At 40.7% G+C, this 24,655-nt stretch overlaps 1 protein-coding gene across 1 annotated transcript in view; it reads left to right on the top strand.

Moving 5' to 3' along the window:
* Positions 1-12,489: 12,489 nt before the first annotated feature.
* The window catches only part of Tmem30a (transmembrane protein 30A), a 29,262-nt gene continuing 17,096 nt past the window's right edge, over positions 12,490-24,655 (top strand). Inside the window, exon 1 of the mRNA XM_028879853.2 lies at positions 12,490-12,954. Coding sequence (XP_028735686.1) covers positions 12,718-12,954 — 237 coding nt within the window. The 5' untranslated portion in view covers positions 12,490-12,717. The remainder of the gene's footprint in view (positions 12,955-24,655) is intronic.

Here is a 24,655-nt window from a genome sequence, read left to right as displayed (position 1 = left end):
TTTCTTTCCCTAAGTTGTTTCTTTTCTCATAGTCTATGGCACATATATCTGTAGATTACACTGTCAGTTCAAAATATTGATATTGTGTATTTAAAAGGTTAACGTATCCTTTTCTTTTTATTGTTATTTTTAAGGAAGAGAAAGCACAACACTCTATTTCCCTGGGCAACTTTAAGAGGTAAAACCTACAAACAGTAGATTTGTGGGGTCTTCTTACTCATATGATGCCGTGGTCCTGATTTTGGTTCAACACTGAAAACAGCGTTCTGACTTAGGAGTTTAAGTACTTAAAACCAATTTGTGTCTTCTGCTTGTGTTCTGTATGGGAAACAGCTTTGACTGGCAGTTCAATTTTATTTCTATCTGCATTATTTAATTATGTATATAAAACATAATAGTGACTATGATGTTAGGGTGTTTCCCACATATTACTCCTACCCCCACAAAAGCTTACAAATAAAAATGGACCTAGAAACTGGCAACCTTTTTTTTTTCCCAAAGAAATAGGGAAACCCAATGTAGATGATCGTTCCCTCTGATTTTGACTGACTTTCAGACCTCCATGTAGGTTGTGGAGAACAATGCCTCCTACTATCACTAATCTTCTTGGTACAGGTTCTTGCTATATACCCCTAGCTGGCCTAAAACTGGCTATGGAGACCAGGCTGACCTTGAACTCAAGGGATCTGCCTGTCTGTGCCTCTCATGGGTGCTGGGACTAAAGACATGTGCCATTGTGTAAAGAGTGTATTTTTAAAGAATTAAAAGCCCAAACTGTATTACTCAAGTCTTGATGTCAGAGCTGCTGTTGAATTTAGGTTCATGTGAAAATGTGAAGTCTACTTGAAACTCTACTTTAAAAAAAATGCTGACGATGGGGGTGGGAAAGTTTCCAATAAGATCTTTAAAATAACTTTAAAGATAAAGGTTGACAGTTAAGTTTCTAAATGCAGAAGTCATTTATCATGCTACTTAAGTGTGAATGAAGAGCCAACGCTTCTTCTGAATGTTATGAGGTAAGTAAAATCACCCAAGTAAAGTACTGTAAGCTCACCACTATAGTCCACAAGCTGTACCCACATCAGCCAGAGTCTCTGGAATGGGAAACACGATGGGAAATTTCCTCCTTTATGTAACCTAGGTTTTAATGTAATCTGTGGAACTGACAAATCATAGTCAATATATACTGTAAATGAAATAACTATGTTTTCTAAAAACTATTCTTGCTTTGTTAAAAGAAAGATAAATGTTATGTTAGGCTTACCCGAGCTTGAATGACTGTGGAGGTCTCACATAACCTTCTGTGGTTTTGATTACTGACACAGAAGCCTGGGGCATGTGTGTGTGTGATTTTTTAAAAGTGTTGTTTTGTTTTCTTAAAATGTAGTGACATTTTCAATCACAAAACAGTTATTTTATTTAGTTTTTTGTTTGTTTGGTTAGTTGGTTTTTGGTTTTTCAAGACAGGGTTTCTCTGTGTAGCTCTGACTATCCTGGAACTCGCTCTGTAGACCAGGTTGGCCTTGAACTCACAGAAATCCGCCTGCCTCTGCCTCCTGAGTGCTGGGAGTAAAGGCGTGTGCCACCACTACCCAGCTTTATTTAGTATTTTTATATTGACAGGGAAGTAAAGTTTTTAGGTGGCACAGTTGCCTGAAGCTTAATTATTGCTTTGAATTAAAACATTACTAAGGTGTGTATTTGCATCTGATGAGTTTCCTTCTCACCGGAGGTGTAATGAATTTTGGTATTTTGCAAAGACAGCGAGGATCACGTTGCAACCAGTCATCTGGGTAGAAGCTGAGGTTTTTCTGTATACCTTACCATGAATTTCTTTGGTTAAACATTAATGACAGATAAGTAAAATGAACACATTATATTTGAAAAAAAAGAGAATATTAACAAGATTACAATCACATCTTAGCAACTTGTCTAGATGTAAAAGTTGCCTTCACAAGCAAGTCTGGCACTCACCTGGATTACATCACACAACTTCAATTTCTTTTACTGTAAATATGTCTTCATCAATTTGAATGAGACTAATTTTTGGATGGAATCATTTGTATGTTTCCTGGAGTGTAATCAGTATTTCATGTTCAAGTCACAATTGAACTAATCAATTTATTTTATGCTTGATTTATTGTTATTTTGTTTTGTTTTGAAGACAGGGTCTCCCTATGTAACCCTAGTTGGCCTGGAACTCGCTATGTAGAATTTACAGAGATCTGCCTCTCTCTGTTTCCTGAGTGCTGGGAATAAAGGTGTCCAATACAATGCCCAGCCTTTACACTTGTTTTTTGAGACAGAATTGCACTATCTAGCCCAGGCTGTCCTCAAACACACTACATAGCTGAGGATAGGTTTGAACTCATGATCCTCCTGCCTCAGTCACCTGAGTGTTAGCATTACAAGGATAAGTCACAATGCTGGCTTTCTCTTTCCTCTTAGTAACTGTTTTCGTTTATTTGATTTTGGTTTTCATGATATCTTCTGCACTTTTTTTCAAGAGTTCATAAAGTATTGAGCAGATAGTGGATAGAGTATATGCACAGGATGCTGGTGCCCAGAATGTACATAAAACATGAATTTGTTGAGTCTTAAGACAACTATTAAGAAATCATGATGTGGGATATCTAACACCAACACAGACACTACTGAAATAATGTAGGGCTTATATAAGTCAGAGGCAACGCAAGAGTAAATGGTTTATTAGGCATGTGATGTTTTTATCTAATGCCATGGTTGAACTTTTCTGGAAATACAGAAAGGAAAAAAATAGAGGAAGCTGAGTGTGTTCTTGAATTGTTTGAGCAACACATCTAACAATAACAAGTACAAAATGAAACAAAATCATCCTTGGTACACGAGGCTCACACCCTCTTACCCCTGCTGCTAAACCAATGATAAAAAGGCCGATTAGAAGGCAAAGAGGAAAATAAAAATAACTGTAATAAACTTATAAAAATCAGAAGTTTTCTGACCATTAGTATTTGTTTCTTAAATTTTCAGTATTTACTTCATAACTATATAATAACTGTTGTTTATGGAAAATATAATAGTTTCTCAAATTTTGGACAGGTATGTTTATGGATGCCATGGTGTGATACAGGCATTTTCTGCCTTTTTTGTTTCTGGCTCATGTTATTTGGGAGAATTTCACCTTATCATCTAATATATTTTGTTACTTTACCAGTGCAAATTTGAATTTTAATCTATTTTTTAAAAAGAACATAAGGCATTTGTTTCTTCAATATAATAAATGTATAATGTGATCAGTCAGTCTTAGAATTCTTCAAATTTTAAGAGAGTTTTCAAAAGCCAGAGTATATTTTGGAAGGCTGTTAGAAATGCATTCTATTTTCCTATCATTCTTAATTTTGCCTTCTTTAAGTTCTATTAAGTATATACGTTTATTATTTCACACTGAAGCCATATGATTTTATGTACTTGTCTTTTATATGAATGTAATACTCTGTTTTCAGCTCTTCATAGGTGATTGAGATTACAATTAAGACATTCTCTGTGTTACTTTTAAAAATCAATACATTTATGGAAATCTCACCAGAGTATGAAAAAATGACAATGAAATATGAAAGCATTGTGCAATATCCTTTTTACATAAGAGCACAATATTCATAAAATTAGAACAATTTAAAATAAATTTACAATTTTTTAACAATTTACTTATTATTTTATGTGTGTGTGTATGTGCATGTGTAATGTGCCCGTGTGTGTGTGTGTGTGTGTGTGTGTGTGTGTGTGTGTGTGTGTGTGAATGCATCATGTGCATGCAGTAACCCAGGAGGCCAGAAGAGGGTATTGGGCTCCTTGGGACTGGAGTTACTGGTAGTCTTGAATCACCTGACATGGGTGCTGGGCACCAAACCTGGGATCCCCGCAAGAGCAGCAAGTGCTCCTAACCACTGAGCCATTTCTCCAGCTCCACAACTTTCTTTTATTCAAAACAGTTTTTTTTTTAGCTCCACATTTCACACTTCCTTAGTGTATGTCTATGGCTGTGTAGATGTAGCAGAGTAGGACTGTCAAAACAAAGGATATTCTTCCTAGTTACACTGTAGTTTTGATTCTTTAGTAAAATAAAACTTGTAAGATTTTTAAGACAAGGAACTGGCTAAGAGGGTCCTCTTGCTCCTCCTCCACCATCACCAAACGCTGTGTCAGTCAGTGTTCACGTACTAGTCTACGGCTTTCTATTGTTAATATAAAGGCAGATTCCTCGGTAGAGCAAACATATCCAAGGCTCTGCTGACAGGCATGCTGGGGAATGGCAAACTGGGGAATGGTTTCTGTAAAGAGGGATGGGACTGAAGGGGGGTATGCTTGACCTCTTATCAACTCGGTGACAGAGATGGTGGCCCATAATCAAAGCCAGTCCTAACTCACCTTTGCCTTACTTGGAATAAAGGAATGAGTTTTTCTTGTTTATTAGTTAGAGATGTACCTAGCAAAGAAGCAACAGGCCGACAAGACCAGAAAGAATACTGCTGCCATGCCTGACAGCCCCAGTTCAATCCCTGGGACCCACACACGGTTGAATTTGCTTTCTGATTTCCAAATGCACACTGTGGCACATGTGTTCCCACACATACATAGAGATACATGAATGTACGCAAAATAAATAAATGTAAAAAGAATCTTTTTAAAAAGCCAAAATCCACTGGGCTGTGGTGGCACATGCCTTTAATCCCAGCACTTGGGAGGCAGAGCCAGGTGGATCTTTGTGAGTTCGAGGCCAGCCTGGTCTACAGAGTGAGATCCAGGAAAGGCGCAAAGCTACACAGAGAAACCCTGTCTCAGAAAAAAAAAAAAAAAAAAAGCCAAAATCCTTCCTGTGTACAAATTGCAGGTGCTAGTGTGTCCTCTCTATCATGGGTGATCTTGGGCAATCGAGAGAATGAAGACGAGAAGCTCTGGGTGCACCATGGTTTAAGAACACTGACTGAAAAACTCATTATTAATTTGGATTTTACAAGAGAAAATGTTCGAGGCTCTAAACTACATTTAAATGAACTTATTAACCTCAGAGCTCCAGGCTAGTGACCATGTGGAAGACAACCCCTTCCTCCCAGGCTTCTTTGGCAACAGGGTACATTGTCTACTTTGGAATTGAAAGCTTTGCCAAGGCATCTATGAAAGATGTCAAATACAGAGACGTTCTCTTCAAGTAAACCACTCAAGGCAACTTCTTGTTCTAGGTACGGTAACCTGATCTATGGGGAAAGTACAGAAGTCTAGAAACTAGATTTCAAAGATGGTTTGTTCTCCCTTCTTCTCTTTCTCTCTTTTATTGTGCATTAGTGTTTTGCCATGGGTTTCAGGTCCCCAGGAAATGGAGTTATAGACAGTTGTGAGCTGCCATGTGGGTGCTAGGAGTTGAACCCAAGTTCTCTGGGAAAGCAGTCAGTGCTCTTAACCACTGAGCCATCTCTCTAACCCTCCCAACCCCCCTTAAAGTCAACCAATTTTTCCTTGGTTTTTTTTCCTGGTGTCACCATATTTCTTTTAGAGAGAATCACAATCTCTAAGAAGAATAAAACATTTTTTCCTTGTCTTCAGGAACCTTTGTTTTAAAATCTCCCTTAGATTGGTGTGTCAGTTCCTTGCTTCTGTGATAAAATGCCCACGAAGTCAACTGATAAGGTCAGCGTTCCCACTGGTTCACACTTTCAGAGGTCAGTCGGTGGTGCATGCCTCTGTTGCATACAGTGCATCATGGTGAGAGTCTGCTGTAGAGGACGCCTTTCCCCTGCACAGTAGCCTGGAAGCAAACAGAAATACTGGAAGGGAACAAAATCTCTGTATCCCCTTCAAGTACTTGTCCCCCTGTCATGGTTTGAATAAGAATGGCCCCCATAGGCTCCTGAGTTTGAATACTTGGTTCCCAGATGGTGGACTGTTAGGAAGGATTAAGAGGTGTGGCCTTGTTGAAGGAGGTGTGGCTTTGGAGGAGGTATGTCACTGGTAGTGGGCTTTGAAAAGGCCACACCAAGCCTAGTCTCTTGCTCTTCCTGCAGTTTGCAGTTCTGATGTGAGCTCTCAGCTACAGTTCCAGAGCCATGCCTGCCTGCCTGCCTGCCTGATGATTATGGACTCGCCCTCTGAAACTGTAAGCAAGCCCCCAACTAAGTGCTTCCTTTTATAACTTGCCTTGGTCATAGTGTTTCATCACAGCAATAGCACTCCTAGGACACTCTTATTGCTATAATTTCCTCCCTAGCCTCCACCTTTTATGGTTTTACTATCCCCACCCTAGCAATACCATGAACTGAGATCAACCCTTCAATAAATTGGACTTTGGGGGACATTACAGACTGAAGCTATAGCAACTGTTATTGTACAGATCTATGCCCAGTTTATGCACTTCTTAAAAGCCTTACATATTCCCCACAGTGAATTCAAGAAACTGGACACAGAGCTCCAGCAGCGTCTACTGCTTATATACAAGATACTGGATACATTTTTCTTTTTAATGTATAGGGATTGAACCTGGGTCTCATACATATTTAACATGTGCTATACGACTGAGCTACACGCAACTCTTTGAATAAATGTTTTTAAATGCCAATCCCTGCTAGAATGAGGCCTTGCCTACCTTTCCCTCAAGTTCCTGGTTTTCTCCCCAATTTTCAAATATTCTCCCTTGACCACAAACATGTTTGCTCTCTCTCCGTTCCTCTCCCTACCCCCATTTTTTTCTCTGCTTCCTTTACCTCCCCTTTTGCTCTTTATGCATAGTTCTTTCACGTCTTTTGCAGGAATCCATAAGTTAATTCAAGTTCCTTATGTAAGCACCCAATGATATCCTTCTAACCCTCAAAATTGCTTTTTGAGAATCAGTACTTCAGATATGTTCTGTGTCTTTTTCGCTAAGTACTAGTCGCCAGTACTTCCTTCCCAGAAACTTCTGTGCCCTTGGAAAGTTTTAGATCTAGATCACCGATGCTAAAGGAAGATACGCCAACAGCGGGCTACCAGACTGCCTGTGGTGCTTTAACAAGGGAAATGTGCTCATTCATTTTCGCTTCACTTTTCAAAGAGGCCAGGCATTGTTTTCCACATGGAACACTAGTTCCAGCAGAGAGTGGGACAAATGAACTGTGTAAGTTAATGTCTTAGCTACTGTTCCATTGCTATGAAGAGACACCATGAAGAAGGCAACTCTTATAAAAGAAAGCATTTGCATGATAGCACACAGGCAGGGATGGTGCTGGAGAAGTAGCTAAGAGCTACATCCTGATCCACAGAGAGACTGGGCCTGGTGTGGGATTTTAAAAGCTCACTCCCAGTAACATACCTCCTCCATCAAGCCCACAGTTACTCAAAGGAGGCCACACCTCACAATCCTTTCCCACAGTTCTACTCCCTGGTGACCAAGCATTCAAACATATGAGCCCATGGGGGTCACTCTCACTCAAACCACTACAGTTAACAAAACGGGTACCTCACCCAAATTCAGAGCATTAGAGACATCTGTTTCCATGGTGATATAAAACCTTGTTTGAGAACAACTTCATCACCCAGGGTAATACAGAGTGTTATCTTTCCTCTCGAATGAGGACTCCCTTCTGCACAGCTTAGTGTTTGACATCATAAAGGGGCCTCCTCCAACCACCTGTAGACTCATAGAGCCAAGAGCTCACTCTTTCCATTGTCTGTTGGCAAGTAATCTCTTCCACTGAAATGTGAATTCACTGAGAGTTGCCAGGTAAGCTCTAGACTTACTGAGTCTGTTTGATGTCCCAGGTCTTTTGCCAAGTGTTGGGCCTTTAGAAATGAATAAATAGCCGGGCGGTGGTGGCGCACGCCTTTAATCCCAGCACTCGGGAGGCAGAGGCAGGCGGATCTCTGTGAGTTTGAGGCCAGCCTGGGCTACCAAGTGAGTTCCAGGAAAGGCACAAAGCTACACAGAGAAACCCTGTCTCGAAAAACAAAACAAAAAAAACAAAACAAAAAAAAAAAAAGAAATGAATAAATAGTCTCTGGCCTTGAGTTTATATCTAGTAAGACAGATAGATGTAAGCAGATACCCTTCAGTACCAGCGAAGTGCAGGAGTGGAGGTAGGTGTAAGTCTCCTTGAGCTCAGACAGAGTTGGAGTTGTTTTCAAGCAGTAAGTAACTTCATAGGCAGCAGTGACTCAAGGCTTTGAAAAAATAGAAGAAATGTACCTCCCACTGCTAGGACTTCTCAATTTAAAACTTGTCAAACTGGGGGGAAAAAGTAAGTTTAAGTCTAAAAATGGTCTGCCCACATGAAAGAACATTTTTTTTTTTTTTTTTTTTTTGGTTTTTCGAGACAGGGTTTCTCTGCATAGTTTTGCGCCTTTCCTGGAGCTCACTTGGTAGCCCAGGCTGGCCTCGAACTCACAAAGATCCGCCTGGCTCTGCCTCCCGAGTGCTGGGATTAAAGGCGTGCGCCACCACCGCCCGGCCCCATGAAAGAACATTTTTAAAGGTAAGGCTTCTTCTACCTCTATGGTTTTCGTGGAATAAGCTAAGCCTCTTTCCTTTTCTATCCCACTCTCCTTTAAATAATTAATTTCTCTGTTATAGCTGTAACAGATGTCAGCTGGCTGTCAACCTAGAGATGGCACTGTATTTTAAGATAAGCTTTTGTCTATAATTGATGATACCTGTTGGGAATGTAATCAACTGAGAGATCATAAACAATGGAAGTCGTGAATTCTGTGGTCTCTCTGGGTACTCTTTCACTTAGAGTGAGAAATAAAACGTGACTTTTTAAGTTTGTAGGCTGCCTACTCAAATTTCTGAAATTTGGTGTCATTGTCCTTCCTTTAAATGACTCACAATAAAACTATCTTGTTTAACTAGTATTTCCGATTGCCGACTGGTTACGCAAGAGTCTGCAACAGCAGTGACCAAGCCAATCAGACAGCCCCTCAGTGTGTGAACAAAAAGGTTCTTAAACATCTAAGAGTTCATTCAATAAACACACTCCACAAAAATCAGGAAAACGTTGTTCATTTTTGTTCTTATTTTTGAGGTAGGATCTCATGTAGTCAGTGCTGGCCTTGATTCTCTTACCTCCACCTCTCAAGTGCTGGGGCTATGGGTGTGCATCATTATGGCCAGCTACAGAAATTATTGTATTTAGTTTTGTTTTTTCAGACAGGGTCTTTCTGTATAGCCCTGACTGTCCTGGAACTCACTCTGTAGACCAGGCTGGCCTTCAACTCAGAGATCTGCCTGCCTCTGCTTCCCAAGTACTGGGATTAAAGGTGTGCAACACCACCACCTGGCTAAGAAAAGATTAATTTTTAAAAGTATTTTTTCAAACTCAGATTGGATGAATCTCTGGTATAATAAATATAGGAAATTAAATGTATCACAAGAAGTCTGTATCACTCTCCTAAATATCATCAGGGATACTTTCAAAATTAATTAGTCCTACCAAAGTCTCTAAGCAGCTATGCTTAACTGAAAGTGGAACAAGAAGACACTGAAAAGTATTCAAATTATTTCTTAGTCATTAAAGACTTTTTCTGGGCAGTGGGACCAAGTCCTGTGCTCATTGCATGAGTTGGCTGTTTGAAACCAGGAACTTATGCTGGGACACTTGGCTCAGTCTGGGAGGAAGGGACTGGACCTCCCTGGACTGAGTCTACCAGGTTGATCGCAGTCCTCGGGGGAGGACTTGTCCTGGAGGAGGTGGGAATGGAGGGTAGGCTGGGGGTAAGGGGAGGGGGGGGGGGGGGGAGAATAGGGGAACCCATGGCTGATATGTAGAACTGAATGGTATTGTAAAATAAAATATATATATATATATATAAAGACCTTTTCTGAGCAGGCAGTGGTGGCACACTCCTTTGATCCCAGCACTTCAGAATCAGAGACAGGTAGATCTCTGAGTTATAGGTCAGCCTTGTCTACAAGGCAAATTCTAGGACATCAAGGGCTACAGAGAATAACTGTGTTGGGAGGGGGGTGCTTTCTCTGAAACGTATGTTCTAAGAACAGTGGCACTCATCCTCTTAAACTTTCCTAGGAAAAATTAAGCTGTTATTCTTCTACAATTTTTTTTCCTTTCTGTCTTAGAGGCATAATACAGTAATTGAACTCAAAGGTGAAAACTATATAAAACTCACATTTCAAAAGCTAAACTAACTTTTCAGATTGTAGGGTTTTCATATAGTCTACCATTTCAGCTTTATTTTTATGCTTAGACTCATACATGCATTGTACTTACTATGTTGATCTGACAGCTTTAAGAAATGTCACATAAATCCCACTTTTTTTAAAAAAAAGTGTTTTTTGAGCCGGGCGGTGGTGGTGCATGCCTTTAATCCCAGCACTCAGGAGGCAGAGGCAGGCGGATCTCTGTGAGTTGGAGGCCAGCCTGGGCTACCAAGTGAGTTCCAGGAAAGGCGCAAAGCTACACAGAGAAACCCTGTCTCGAAAAAACAAGCAAACAAAACAAAACAAAACAAAAAGAAGTGTTTTTTTGAGACAAGATCTCACTATGTAGCTCTGGGTGTCCTGGAACTCATTATGTAGACCAGGCTGGCTTTGAATTCGCAGAGATCTGTGTGCACCACCACCACCACCACCACCTGGCCACCCATGAAGGTTTTAAAAAAAAAAGAGACAAAGTGTTAATCCCTTCTAAGAGAATCAAAGCAAAGAGGGAGCAGATAAACACACCAGGAACAATCAGACCACTATTACTATAACAATAGCAACAATGCTTCAAAGCAAAGATGCCCTGCAGCATCCAAGGGAAGTTCAGGAGCTTGTGGATCTAATTCTCAGATGCTCAACTCCCCTACACAAAACCGTGTGGCTCTTGTAAATGACCTGTGGCCATCCTCCACACACTTTAAACCCTCTTGAGAGTATACTCTTTATAATATCCAAAGCAATGGACATCCACTTAAAGGACAATGGTGGGAATCTGTCCCTATGTTTATTAGCACAGAAGCAATTTTTTCCCCTGTAGGTTGTAGGTTTGATGGTAGTAGTAAAACCAGTAATAAAACTCTTAAAAACTAGAGTTAGTAAAACCAGTTAAAGGAACTAATTCATTTAACGGTGTGATGATCTAAACAAGAGTGGGGAGGGGAAAAAAAAGACTTGATTACCCTCAACACTGTGATGAACATTTTACTAATCATCAGAATTTATAAAGGATATGCCTCTCTACTAACTATGGCAGCCTGTTTTTCCTTTTGAGCTTGAAGGGAAACCTAGGCTGCCCAAACAAGATATGGACCTAAGGATCTCAGGGGCACTAAGGATTTGAGAAGTCACAGACAGAAGAGCATACCCCAGCAAGTCAGTTTTTAGAAGCCACCAAGATATTTTATTTGAATGCTTCTGGTCTTTTGAAAAGACTTAACTCTACATTATGAGAACCAAGCAAAAGGCAACACTGTAGACAAAGCCTTTAAAAAAGTGGGTATTTGTGGTTAGATGGTCTGAATTTCAAACACAATTGAATAATGTAGATGCTACATAATTATTTTTGTAAATTTACATGCTTGTAAGAGAAAATTTGCAAAATATAGAAAAGCAAAAAGAAACAAAAATCCAGCTTCCAGTCAGCCAGTGGAGGTTAGCATCTCAGACTTTATACTTGGGTTTTACACTTCTGTGGTCTCTTTACTGCTTTGTTGTCTTTAGGTTTCTCATCTACTATTATTATTTGTTGATAGATCTCCCTATGGATTTCCTTTCTATGTAGCTCAGGCTAGCCTTCTATTTATTATACAGGGCCAGCCTCATATTACTTCGACTGCTTGGATTACAGCTTAGTCTCTTTATGAGTATTTCCTTGGCAGGTTCAAGTATGTAATACCTCATTTTAAACAAGTGGCATTACGTCCTGGTTTTTAGAAATCGAGTTAAGAAAATCGCTACTATGTTTACAATAAACTCCCTAAATCAATGTGCAGGAAGATAGAGATCATTGATGGGAGAAAAAAAAAATAAGTGAGAATCGCTCGGAAGCAAGGGATTAGGGCTAAACTAGGTCACGTTATTGACTTTTTAGGTCAAAGGGTCACAGGTCACCTCACTTAAATTCACGGCCGCACCTTGAGTGGCGAGTTAAAACTCAACAGGGACCGGCATTCTTTTAAACATGTGGACTCTGGAACGCCACGATTCCCTTCGGAGGAGGCGTAGCCTTAAAAATAATTAAAACAAAACAAAACAAAACAAAAAAAAGCCAACGCAGCGCCGAAATGACACAGGTCACCGACTCCGACCCGGCTCCTGGACCCCAGTCTCCATGATAAACTACGACAGGAAGTGTGAGCAAACAGAAAGCGTCCTCCGTCGCGTCCCAGCGCGCAGGCGCCGCGGCGGCGCCCAGGGCCGCGCATGCGCTCACGTCGTCGCGCGCCGGGCCTCAGCCCCCTCACTTTGTCGTCACAGGACCGATGATCAGGGTGCGTCCGCCTTTTCCCTCCCCCTTCCATCTTCCTCCCCCTCCCCTCCCCTCGTCCCTTAATCTTCCTCTCTCTCCCTCCCTGGGGCGTCTCCTAAAGACTACCCCCGCTTCCGGTCAGGGGCGGTCTGCAGAAGCGTGTCCCGCCTCTTCCGCCTCCCCGGGGGCGGCGCGGGTGGAGGAGGCAGTAGCGGCCGCGGCGCCTGCGCGTCGTCTCCTGTCATAGAGTCGGCAGGCTGGTCCCCTGGGCGGCCCAGCTGGACGCGGCCGAGCCGGAGCCCGGGGGCCGATGGCGATGAACTATAACGCGAAGGATGAGGTGGATGGCGGGCCCCCGTGCCCTCCTGGGGGCGCTGCCAAGACCCGGAGGCCGGATAACACGGCCTTCAAACAGCAACGGCTGCCCGCCTGGCAGCCCATCCTCACGGCCGGCACGGTGCTGCCTACCTTCTTCATCATCGGCCTCATCTTCATCCCCATTGGCATCGGCATCTTCGTCACCTCCAACAACATCCGTGAGATCGAGGTGAGGGAGGGGCGTGGCGGGGGCCTCCCCGGGCTCCCCGAAGGTGACAGGCGGGCCCCGCCCTCCCGTGCCTTCTCGGTTTCTTTTGCGGGGTTTTCTGAGAGTTTGCAGTTTGGGCGTCTAGCTTCCTTTTGGCTGTCCGTTTATTTACATGGGAACCGAATGAATGTCAGGTGGACAGGGCTTATTGATTGGGCAGTTTGTGTGGTTCTCTGAGGGTCAGCGGGCCTGTCTGTTCTTCAAGGAGAGAAGAAAAAAGTTAGGTTTAGATATAACTCCGAGGCAGCTCACAGGGTCATACTGTTATTTGCGTAGGGATTATTCCGGGACACCGAGACTAACTACTTGGTCGTTGTTGGGTAAAAGACCAGAAGACATAGAGGTATTGATTGTTCTGTGAAGAAATTTGTCACATGTTACAGGGCACACACAGTAACTTTCATTTTGAGCTCAGTAGATCGTTTTAGTTGTTGGCTATGATCTAATCAAAACATGAAACTTCACTTCTGGCTTGCTTTTAGGCAGTATTCATTTCTAATTATGCTCCACATTCGCTCCAGTTCTCCCTGCTTGATTTTTTTTTTTTTAAACTGTGCATATCAGTGACTCCACACGGAATAAGTTGGGGTTTAGCTATAAAAAATTTCACTGGCATTGTTATCATTGAATATTTTACTTAAGACATGATAGAAACATTCAACTGGGGGAAACATTTTGATTTGTGCCCTTGCAACAATCACTGCATCTTTATCCATCCGCAGTGGTGAAGATTGGTTGATAACAGAATGTAAATACGTGTGCTGTACAGTATTAGACATCTACAGGACCTCTTTCATATTTTAGGGAGTTTTGATCTGTGTGAAAGGGCCAAGAGTGAAGCTGAGTAACTCCGCTTTCTTCTGTTCTGCTGTATACATACTTTTTGAGTAATATTTAAAAAATACTGATTACATGTAGGTGATTTAATTGAATTTCTCCAGTCATTTTAGCTAGGGAGTGTTGTTACCTTTCTCCAGCTTACTTTACAATATTAACGCGGAAGCAAGGTTGTTATATTTTTAACGGCACAGTGCTTTAATGTTCATGACAGTAAACATAGTAGCTAGAGTGTAATTTTAAAATCTTTTACTTAGAATTATTTCCAGTGTGTTGGCAAGAGCAAGTTCCCAGCAAATGTTTTCGACATATATTTTTATTTTCCTGTTTTTTTCCTTGTGATACCCATGCAAGTGTAGCCCAAAATGCACCAAAGTGTAAAGCTCTGGGCTGGCCAGGTTGGGTACTAGAGAAGTTCTGATCTCAGAATATTTTGGATTGTAGACTTCCAGATAAGATGTGCTTAACTGGAGAAGACCAATCAAATATTCCAGAATGTTAAAAAAATAAAACAAAACAAAACCCTTCACACATGAAACACTTCTGTTCCCATCTGTGCCCTGTAGCACTCAAATCCTGAGCTCTGCTGCTTTAATTAGCTCAGATTTGGGGGTAATTTATTTCTCTGAAGGCTGGTTTCTTCATCTCTAAAATAAATAGAATAATAAGTTTCTTTTAAGATTTCACAGTTAGAAGCAAGATAGTTGTGAGTTTTGACCCTTCAGCAGGAGTTGAGAGCTATGGGGAATGACAGTGAACTGTTTACGAGTATTACAGTCCTGATTCCAAGTTTTAAGCTTTCACACTACATTAAGATCCTTACTGGGATGATAGTAAATATGATGGAATTCCTTCTAACTAAACATTACAAATTTGAGTCATCTTATTTAAACAATGATTTAGAATTGTATATGAATATTTACTAATTTGTTAGAAAATTTCTGGTACTATTTACTATAGTATGACAATATTTTTAATTTTCTTTAAAACTTCTGGGTTCTGAAATAAAGTAAGGTTCTGTATACTTAGTTGTTAGTAAATGGAAATTTCTAGTGCTCAGTGTGACACTGATTTTAAGAGTATATTGCAGTTTGTTCAGAAGGGCATTGGAGTTAGAGTTGGTGTAGAGCACAAGTTCCAACTCTCATTCTAGTTGGTGATGGGAACTGTCTTGGCTTTTGGCACACTTAAAGATTCAGATTGAATGATACTTAAGATGCCATCCACTTCTGAAAATCTGTGACTTCTAGCTTAATTTTGATTTAAAACTGCTGTGCACAAAATGCCACATTTGAAATGAAAGGAAATGGAAATTAGGAGTTACTGGAAATTTTGTATTAGCACCAACACATGCAGATAGAATGCTTAGAATTTGAGTGTTGGATATATACTAAAATTATTTCAAATATGGTCTAGAGTTATGAGAAAAACCTAGAGAGCTTTTCCTAAAGGGATTTACATGTTTGTGTGCTTTTTCTTTACTCTGTGTGCTGGAGATTGAATTCAGGGCCACAAGAAAATGCTCTACCAGTAAGTTACATCCCTAGCTCTTCAACTTTTGTTAGCTAGCAGCTTAGACTAAAAGCCTTTGAGGTTATTAAAAGTAAAGAGGAAGGGCTGGAGAGCTGGCTCAGCAGTAAGAGCACTGGCTTCTTTTGCAAAAGTAAGTATTCAGGTTTGATTTCCAGCACCCACATAGTGACTCACAATGTTTTTAACTACAGTTCTAGGTGATCCCATGTCCTCTTCCAGCCTCTGCAGGCATCAGACACCCACGTGGTCTGCAGACATGCAGGCAAAACACCTGTACACATAAAAATACAATAATAAAAATGTTTTAAAGTCAGACATGATGCAGGTCTTTAATCTCAACACAAGGAAGGCAGAGAATGGATCTCTGAGCCTGGTCTACATAGTGAGTTCCAGGATAGGCAGGGCTACATAGACTATATCAAAACACCAAAAAATAAATAAAAAGAAAAATAAACAAATAAAACAAAATAAAATAAAGGTAAATGGGAAATGAGCATCTCTTACCCAAATTGATTCCCATTCTCTTGTTTACATCTTTTAAGTTTCTTTTAGAAAACTCAGTAGCCTAATTTTTGTATTAGTTCAAGTTACTGGGGCAAAGGAGACTTGTAATTAAAATGCTTGGCTTTAAGTGTTTTGCTGAGAACTTGGAAATTTTAAAGTAAAGCTAATGGACCTTTTACATTCTCCTAGAAATATTATAGTATAAAATATTACTACTCTTAAAATGCCCCAGACACCTCCTTAAGAAGGTGTTTTTTTAGAAAAGGTGCTTTTCTTTTCTTTATTTTTTAATGCTCATATTTAGTATATTTAGTATCATTACTTTTCCTTGTTTATAAATCATCCCCCCCCCCCCCCCATAGAGTTTCTCTGTAACAGTTCTGGCTGTCATAGAACTCGCTTCATAGACCAGGCTGGCTGGCCTTGAATTTTCAGAGATCTGCCTGCCTTTGCCTCCCAAGTGCTGGGATTAAAGGTGTGTGCCACTACTGCACACCTAAGTTTATGAATCTTATTTGCTTGGTTTTTAGATTTTCTAAGTTAAGTAAAATATGAGTATATTTATTAATGCTTAATATCTTTATTACTTGCAGCAAAGAGTGAGTATTTCTTTTAACTTTAGGAGTCAAGCATCACCACAAGGCTCCTTTAGAACTCATGGCCAGGCTGAGATACACAGCTCACTTGAAAGTACCATCTGTAACTTTTGCAAAAGCATTTGTCACTGTGAAGTTATATAGTTGTAAATTAATGCTTAGAGAGCTGGGTCAGGTGTCCTGTTCCTATAGCCCTAGACATTTTGGAGAGGCTTGAGGTATGAAGAGTGTTTGAATCCAGTAATTCAGTTCTAACTTGGGTGACATAGACCTAGTGTCCAAAAACAGTGAGAGAAAAACTTATTAATGGTTAGAGTCAAATGGGTGTATTTTTTTAAAGCAACATTTAAGATAGAAAGTAATTTCAGTAGTAACTAGAGTGTAAACATTTACATGAAATTAATAATGCTAAACATGTTGAAATCTTAGGGACTTACCCCTCACATTGCTAAATTCCGACCTTTCCTTTTTTTTTTTTTTTAACCTTATTTCATTTTTTACTCTCAGCTATTTTGTCCTGATTATTTCCTGTTTCTGTTTCTGATAAAAATTTGATGTTTTTATATTTTTATTCCTTTCTGGTTTGAATGCTTAAATTGTAAGGTTCTTGAAGGAGATTAAGTCTTTCATCTGCATTTAGTAATCTTTGTTTTTGCTTAAACTTCAGTGTAGAATCAAGGAAGGATAACTTGTTTCTTAGAAATGATGGTTAAAGATTAGGCATTTTATACTAGGACATTTAAAGATTTTAATGCTCAAATGTATTGTTGTAACTAAACAGGGAACCTTTGGTAATTAAGAGCTTTGAGTAATAGGGTTTTGTTTCCATTAAGTACCTGCTGGAGAGTTTACTAGGGCCAGGAACTGAGACTGGTTTTCCAGATGAGCATTTGCAATCAGTTTATAGGAAACACTAACTTGAATACCAACTGTATGGGATGTTTCCCTCAAAGAATTAAGTTCTTTTTTTGTTTGTTTGTTTTTTTCGAGACAGGGTTTCTCTGTGTAGCTTTGTGCCTTTCCTAGAACTCACTTTGGAGACCAGGCTGGCCTCGAACTCACAAAGATCCTCCTGCCTCTGCCTCTGGAGTGCTGGGATTAAAGGCGTGCGCCACCGCCGCCCGGCAAGAATTAAGTTCTTATGAGTAGAGTTATGTTGCTACCAAAAAATTGTATTTAACTATTGTGATTTTTATCTTGTATTTCATCAGCCAAAAAAAGGTACTAACCTTTCTTTCTTTCTTTTTTTTAGTTTTTTTCCTTATTTTTTTACAATACCCTTCTTTCTTTTTAGTCAAGAACTTCCTCCTTTGTCTCTGCAGCCTAAAATATTTATTTTCTAGCCTTTTATAGACACAAAACAAACCTCCCCTTATTTAGAGTTTTAAAGAAACATATTAGTCAATTTAGCAGTTGCTACTAAAATGGTTGTGTTAAAGTACTCATTATAAGGGCTTCAGAAAATTCTTTAAGTACCTGAAATGTCCCCTTTAACTTAATCTGATTAATACTTAAAGTGACTTATCTTATTAGTCAGCATTTTGTTATATGTGAGCCATTTAGGTCCTTTATCGATTTCCTTTTAGATAACTCTACATTGAAAAAAATGGAAGTTTTCCAGCTCTCCTTGTATACAGTGTAAAAATGCATGTCCTTCAAATTCTTCTTTGTCACCACCTTAAACTCAGTCTGTTTCTTATATTTTTGGTTGTGAGCCTAGCCTTTAACGGTTGAGCCATCTCTCCAGTCCCTCAGTCTGTTTCTTAGGAATGAGCTGTGTTTTTAGAATTACTAAGAGGAAATGTTGGGTTGACTTAGAGGAACATTCAGAGTTGTCTGGGAACAAAGAAATACTAGAACTTTTCTGCTAATCTCCTTGTCTGTCCTGTACTGCCCCTGGTGCTTTGTCATTAGGATTTAAGCTAGTTTCAGGGTCTTATGCTTACTGTATTCTGGACTGTGCCTTATATACTTTTAATCAGCCTGCTTTTTTTTTTTTTTTTTGAGCTGAGGATCGAACCCAGGGCTTTGCGCTTGCTAGGCAAGCGGTCTACCACTGAGCTAAATCCCCAACCCACTTTTGCCGTGTAAAACAGTTAATTTTCAAAATAGAGGATTTGTGTCCCCTATTCTATTTGGAAGCCTCTTTTCCTTTGAGGTTTAGAACTATTACTCCTGTGTAAACTTTGTCTTTTGAAAGCTAGTGAATGTTACTTACAACTGGCAGATTTTGTTAGGTCAAACTCCCCTTGAGTTTCCGCTGACAAGGGATATAGTGGTTATTTGATAGTGAAAACTCATACATTTTGTATTTATCAAGGATTTTTGATCAATGGTGGCCATTTTCTATATACAGAGTACCTCTTTGGGAATAGGGAGGTATTGAAAAAGTTTGAGGGGGGGGCTGGAGAGATGGCTCAGAGGTTAAGAGCACTGGCTGCTCTTCCAGAGGTCCTGAGTTCAATTCCCAGCAACCACATGGTGGCTCACAACCATCTGTAATGAGATCTGGTGCCCTCTTCTGGCTTGCAGTCACACATGCGGGCAGAACAGGGTATATATAATAAAATAAATAAATCTTTGCCGGGTGGTGGTGGCACACGCCTTTAATCCCAGCACTCGGGAGGCAGAGGCAGGCGGATCTCTGTGAGTTCGAGGCCAGCCTGGGCTACCAAGTGAGTCCCAGGAAAGGCGCAAAGCTACACAGAGAAACCCTGTCTTGAAAAACCAAAAAAAAAAAAAAAAAAGAAAAAGTTTGAGGACAGGAGGCCCCCCCCCCTTTTTTTTTTCAGCAGAGGCCATTCCTTTGGGAGAAGAAATGACTTACAGTAGCAGGAGATGCAGATGTCACTCTGTGACAGAGTACTTCCCTAGCCGTGTAAGGCCCTGGGTTCAATCCCCAGCTCTGGAAGACAAAGATAAGCCAGTATGGTAGTGTATCATGGCCCAACATTTAGGAGGTGGGTGGCAGGTAAATCAGGAGTTCAAGGCCAACCTTAGCTACATAGAGATTTTGAGCCCAACTGAGCTGTATATAAACCAAAAACCTCCCCCCAAACAAAAACAAACAAACAAAAAACCCAAGCAAAACAAAACCAAAAACTAGGGGGGTAAAGCAAAGCAAAGAAACATCACAGGAAAATTAAATATTGCTAGGTTAGTGCACACACACACACAGAATGCGCCTGAGTAGTTCAAGGAAAGGCTTTTGCTGGATCTGTCCTAGTATTGTTTCTTGTTGTGATGGAACACCGTGACAAAGGGAACTTAGTGGAGAAAGGGTTTATTTTAGCTGACTTCCAGGTTTTAGTCCATATTGCAAGGGAGTAAGGTGGCAGGAACTTGAGTAACTAGTCACAGTCAGGAACAGAGATGAATGCATCCGTGATTGTACTCACCTGCTTTTTCTTTTTTCATATAGCTCAGGACCCGACCCAGAGAATGGCGCCTTGCCCTTTTTTAGTCTAGATCTTCTGCATCAGTAAGTCTGTTCAAGACAGTTCTCCACAGACATGACATACCCACAGGGCAACCCAGTCTAGACAACCACTCAGTGACAGTCTCTTCCCAGATTATTCTAGACTATATCAAGATGGCGATTAGAACTACCATCACAACTCTACTTGTCAACTTGATGTATAAAACATCACCTTTAAGTCATAACATGGCATTCCTTGTCCCCAAAGTCTGTTTGCCTCATAATTTAAAATGCAATTCAACTGTAAAAGTCCTCATTGTCTTTAAAAATTCTAACACTTTAAAAGTCCAAAGTTTCTTAACTGTGAGCTCCTAAAAAATTAAAATCAAGTTACATACTTCTAACATATAATGATACTAAGCAAACATTCATTTTCTAAAAGGGAAGAACCACGGGCATAAAACAGTCATACCAAAGCAAAACAAAAATCTGGCAGGGAAACATCAATATTACAGCTCTGTGTCCAGCATCGTGGAGCTTGTAAAGTAATTGTTTGGGCTCCATTTCTCATAGCGGGCCTTGACAGATGCCCTAGGATCCTGGCATTTTCAGTATCCTGGAGTCTCCATTGAAACTGAGTCTTCAGATTCATAGCTACATACAGTGGTTTCTCAGGACTTCTTTGAGGGGAACTCTGACTCTGACACATGTTGCCTCTCTCAGTTTCTCTCCATGACAATATCAGTCTTCCACTTTTTATGCCTTTAAAACCAGTATCACGTGGGAATGCTTATTACATTGCCAGATTTTGCTGCCAGTTTGGGATATACCCTGGTCTCCTTGGGCCACACCTGTATCAGCTTGTGTTGACCCTGGGGAAACACTTTGCTGTTGTCCTAGTGCAGCACAGGAAGCTTGTCTACAGTGGTACTGATCTCTGTCTGTACCACAGCTGCATCTTCAGCACCAGTCTGAATGCCATCCTGTGTTGAAATTTCTTCTGCCAAACAAATCAGTTCATTATCTTTAAATGAAACTTTATTGGGTACTTAGGAAACTGGCAGAAAAAAAATCAAATCCTTGCCCACAATATCACACCAGTGGCCCATGTCCCAGTTCCCGAGAGAGTCCTTGTTCCCCTCTGAGCCCTTGTGAACTGGGCCTCCATTGTCCTCATTTGTCTCAGCATTAATACCTTCTAAGCTTGCACAAGAATGACTTACCAAGTTCTGCTTCCAGCGTTCAACAGCAGATATGATTGACATGATATATATCCATCAGGATTTGGTTCAACAATGGGTAGTCAAGATTTTCATTGCATACCAAATGCCTTAGGAACATAACATGGGGGAGTCTGTTTTACAGAATCCCCTATATGAAGCTTTTAAGCTACCTTGACATTCTTTGTGACTGGCTCTCAAGCTCAAGGTTCAAGTGGGAGGCCAGACTTCTGGTTGTCTTTTCTGGGCGGGCATCAGCAGTGTAGAATCAAGGATGAACAAGGGCTAAAGTGAAAGACCCCCGAAGGTAGTCTTCCCTCTGGAGAGACCCTCGCCCAGAGATCACACCGAGACCATAAGTCAGATGCAAACAGCAAGAGGCTTTATTCAGGAACACAGGTACCCAGGGCGACACAGTCCCTCAAGAGGCTCAAGAGACTGGCGCGCCGATGGGCTGGAGTGGAGGGTTTTTATAGGGTCTGGCAGCAGGAGCACGAGAAGCTCGGTTTACAGGGTTCTGATTGGACGATTCAAATGAGGCCAGGTTCAAACTCAGGACAGCTCGTGGTCCCCCCCCCCCTCCCAGCTCGACATGCCTGCTGTCTGGCTCCAAGTTGTTTTTCTGACCTTTAGTACCCTTTTCTGGGGCCAGGTGGCCGGCCGTAGACGCCCCGTGCTTTTCAGACCTTACTCTAAATGGCGTTAGGCTAAGCTAGTATGCTGGGGTCTTTCAAAAGGAAGAAGGTTTTTTTTTGTTTTTTTTTTTTTGGTATTTGAGACAGGGTTTCTGTAACTTTGGAGCCTGTCCTGGACTAGCTCTGTAGACCAGGCTGGCCTCGAACTCACAGAGATCCACCTGCCTCTGCCTCCCGAGTGCTGGGATTACAGGCGTGTGCCACTGCCGCCCCCCCCCCCCCCCCCCCCCCCCCCCCCCCCCCCCCCGCAGGAAGAAGGTTCTTGGAAGCTGCTACACTGCACCAACCTGCTTTAGTAACATAGTCATACTAGCTCCAAGGCAGGCTAGAAATTTTAGTTTTATTCTGTTAGCAAGAAAAGTACCACAGAAATTGGGATGAGAACTTGTTAGTAGTCAGCCTGCATCACAGGCTGTGGGAATATTTACCATCTAGTAAAATAGTGTGTCAGCCAAATGGGAATTGGTCTTCTAGATGTGATAGTCCTGAGTAAATAATGGTTGCGATTTTATATTGACTTTTAGTATTGCATTGAAATTCATAGTAAAATAGATTGTGTTATTTTTATGTGAATAAATAAGTTAGGATAGCCGGGCGGTGGTGGTGCATGCCTTTAATCCCAGCACTCGGGAAGCAGAGCCAGGTGGATCTCTGTGAGTTCAAGGCCAGCCTGGTCTACAGGGCAAGATCCAGACAGGCACCAAAACTACACAGAGAAACCCTGTCTCGAAAAAGCAAAAAAAAAAAAAAAAATTAGGATATAATATATACTATATAATATGCTGTATCTATAATATGTATAGTATATTATATGATAAAAAAGCTATATAAGGGATATTGAAGTATTGAATATCATTGCTTTTTTTTTCTTTGACCTTTTAAATGATGTCTTTTCAGCATACAAATTTGTTTCATTTTTCTCTTAAAACATCCTACATTAATTCTGTTTACTAATAAAACTTAGCTAATACTTTTTAAGAGTTTACTAATTTTATATGACTCTACTATTATTCTCATGTTATTTTGGGTGAGCCATTTCTCCAGCCCAATTTTGTCCATTCTTATCAGTCATTAATTCTCATCTTCATTTGCTGCTTCTGAAATGTGTTAGATGGTAGAACGTGCTCAGGAGAAAAAGGAAGGGCTGAAGGGTGGTTTACAGTTTTAAATAGTGCATGGATTAACTCCAAGTCCCCAGTAATGCATTGGTGGGGCGTTAAGGAAAGGAGTGAAAGAACTTCCCTTTGGAGTCATTTAACCAAAGCAAGTCCAGACTTGAATTCTCTACTCCATACTTCTGGTGCCTTTGGTTCTCTTTCTGTTGGATGCATCTGAATCTGTGCCTGCCTGATGTCTTGTGAATCTGTTCTGGGCTGGTATCTGTCCCTGTCCCTGTATGCTTGTCTGTTGTATGACTCCATGTGTGTGAGTGAGTGAGTGAGTGAGTGAGAGTGTGTGTGTGTGTGTGTGTGTGTGTGTGTGTGTGTGTGTGTGTGTGTCTGTGTCTGTATCTGTGTCTGTGTATATTTATCCCTAACAGAGGGCTTTGCCCTGTCTTTATTGAATAGCACAGAGAGTATTACATGGGGAATGAATGAAGGATATTTTATAAAAATCTTTAAAAGTTTTACAAGGGAATTAAGTAACTGATTTCAACAGACCGCAACTGATTTCAACAAACCACAACTGACCCACACAACAAACAGTACAACAAATATCATTGTTTATCAAGCAATATCCAAGTGTTGTGTTCAATATTTATGGTGGATATTGAGTTTAGAAGATTGCTTTCAAACTCCACGTTTGCTGCTTTCAGCAAGTTATATACTTTTGTAGGTCCGGCCATGGAAATGTGCATACCTTGAGATTACAGCTATGCATTGGCTTAGATTGTAGAAGTTGATTACATAGGAAATCTCAGGCAAGTAAGGTTGATTGCTACTTTGATGTCTTAAAAGCAGGGTAAACAAACAGACTGAGTCCACAGTAGGATAGCTGTCAAAAGTGACCTTAAGGTATGTTATTAACTCTGGCTCTAAGGTCCCACAAACGTTTCAGTCTCTTAGAATGTAATTAGATTGTAATTCTAAGAGATTTCTACTGTAATGCATTGCCACAAAATAGCACGTGTTGGGGAGCCCGTAGTTCATTGATATGCGAGGGAAGACTACTCTATGCAGAAGTAGGGAGGGAAACTGAGGAGTGTGTTTAGTAGGAGGAGGAACAACGAAGAAGCCAGTATGTCAGTGGCAGAGTGAGAAGAAGGGGAAGAATGTAGATCAGGTTAAAGTGGTACTGTGTCAGGGTGCACATTACATGGGCCGGTATTATGACTACAGGCAATGTAATGGGACCGTTAAACAGTTTTGCATAGCTAAGTCATTCCTGGGCACTTCAATCTATAAACCTGACTCTGTAAAAGAAATTAATGAACTCAAATTGGTGAAGGAAAGTAGGTTGTTTACAGTGTGATTAAGTGAGAGAGGAGCAAAAATCTAATTCCCCACTGTGTTATCCTACAGTTTGTAGAAAACCACTGGACTGACAAGAAGGCGCAAATTGCTGGGTGGTGCCTCCCAGCACTCGGGAGGCAGAGGCAGGTGGATCTCTGTGAGTTCCAGGCCAGCCTGGTCTCTAAAGTGAGTTCCAGGAAAGGCGCAAAGCTACACAGAGAAACCCTGTCTCTAAAAACAAAACAAAACAAAACAAAATGCAAATTAGGTGTGAGACAAGATTACAGGTACTTTCAGGCATAAAAGGATCTGGGCCCAGATTGCTCCCATTCATTCTCTGCTACAGAGACAGTTTTTAGTTAAGTCCTTGACGGAAGAAAATGGAGTATTAGAGTATTTTTAGAAG

The sequence above is a fragment of the Peromyscus leucopus genome, chromosome 7, assembly GCF_004664715.2.
Source record: "Peromyscus leucopus breed LL Stock chromosome 7, UCI_PerLeu_2.1, whole genome shotgun sequence".
Lineage (NCBI taxonomy): Eukaryota > Metazoa > Chordata > Mammalia > Rodentia > Cricetidae > Peromyscus > Peromyscus leucopus.
The sequence above is the reverse complement of the archived record's forward strand: the minus strand, read 5'-3'. Positions and strand labels throughout refer to the sequence as shown.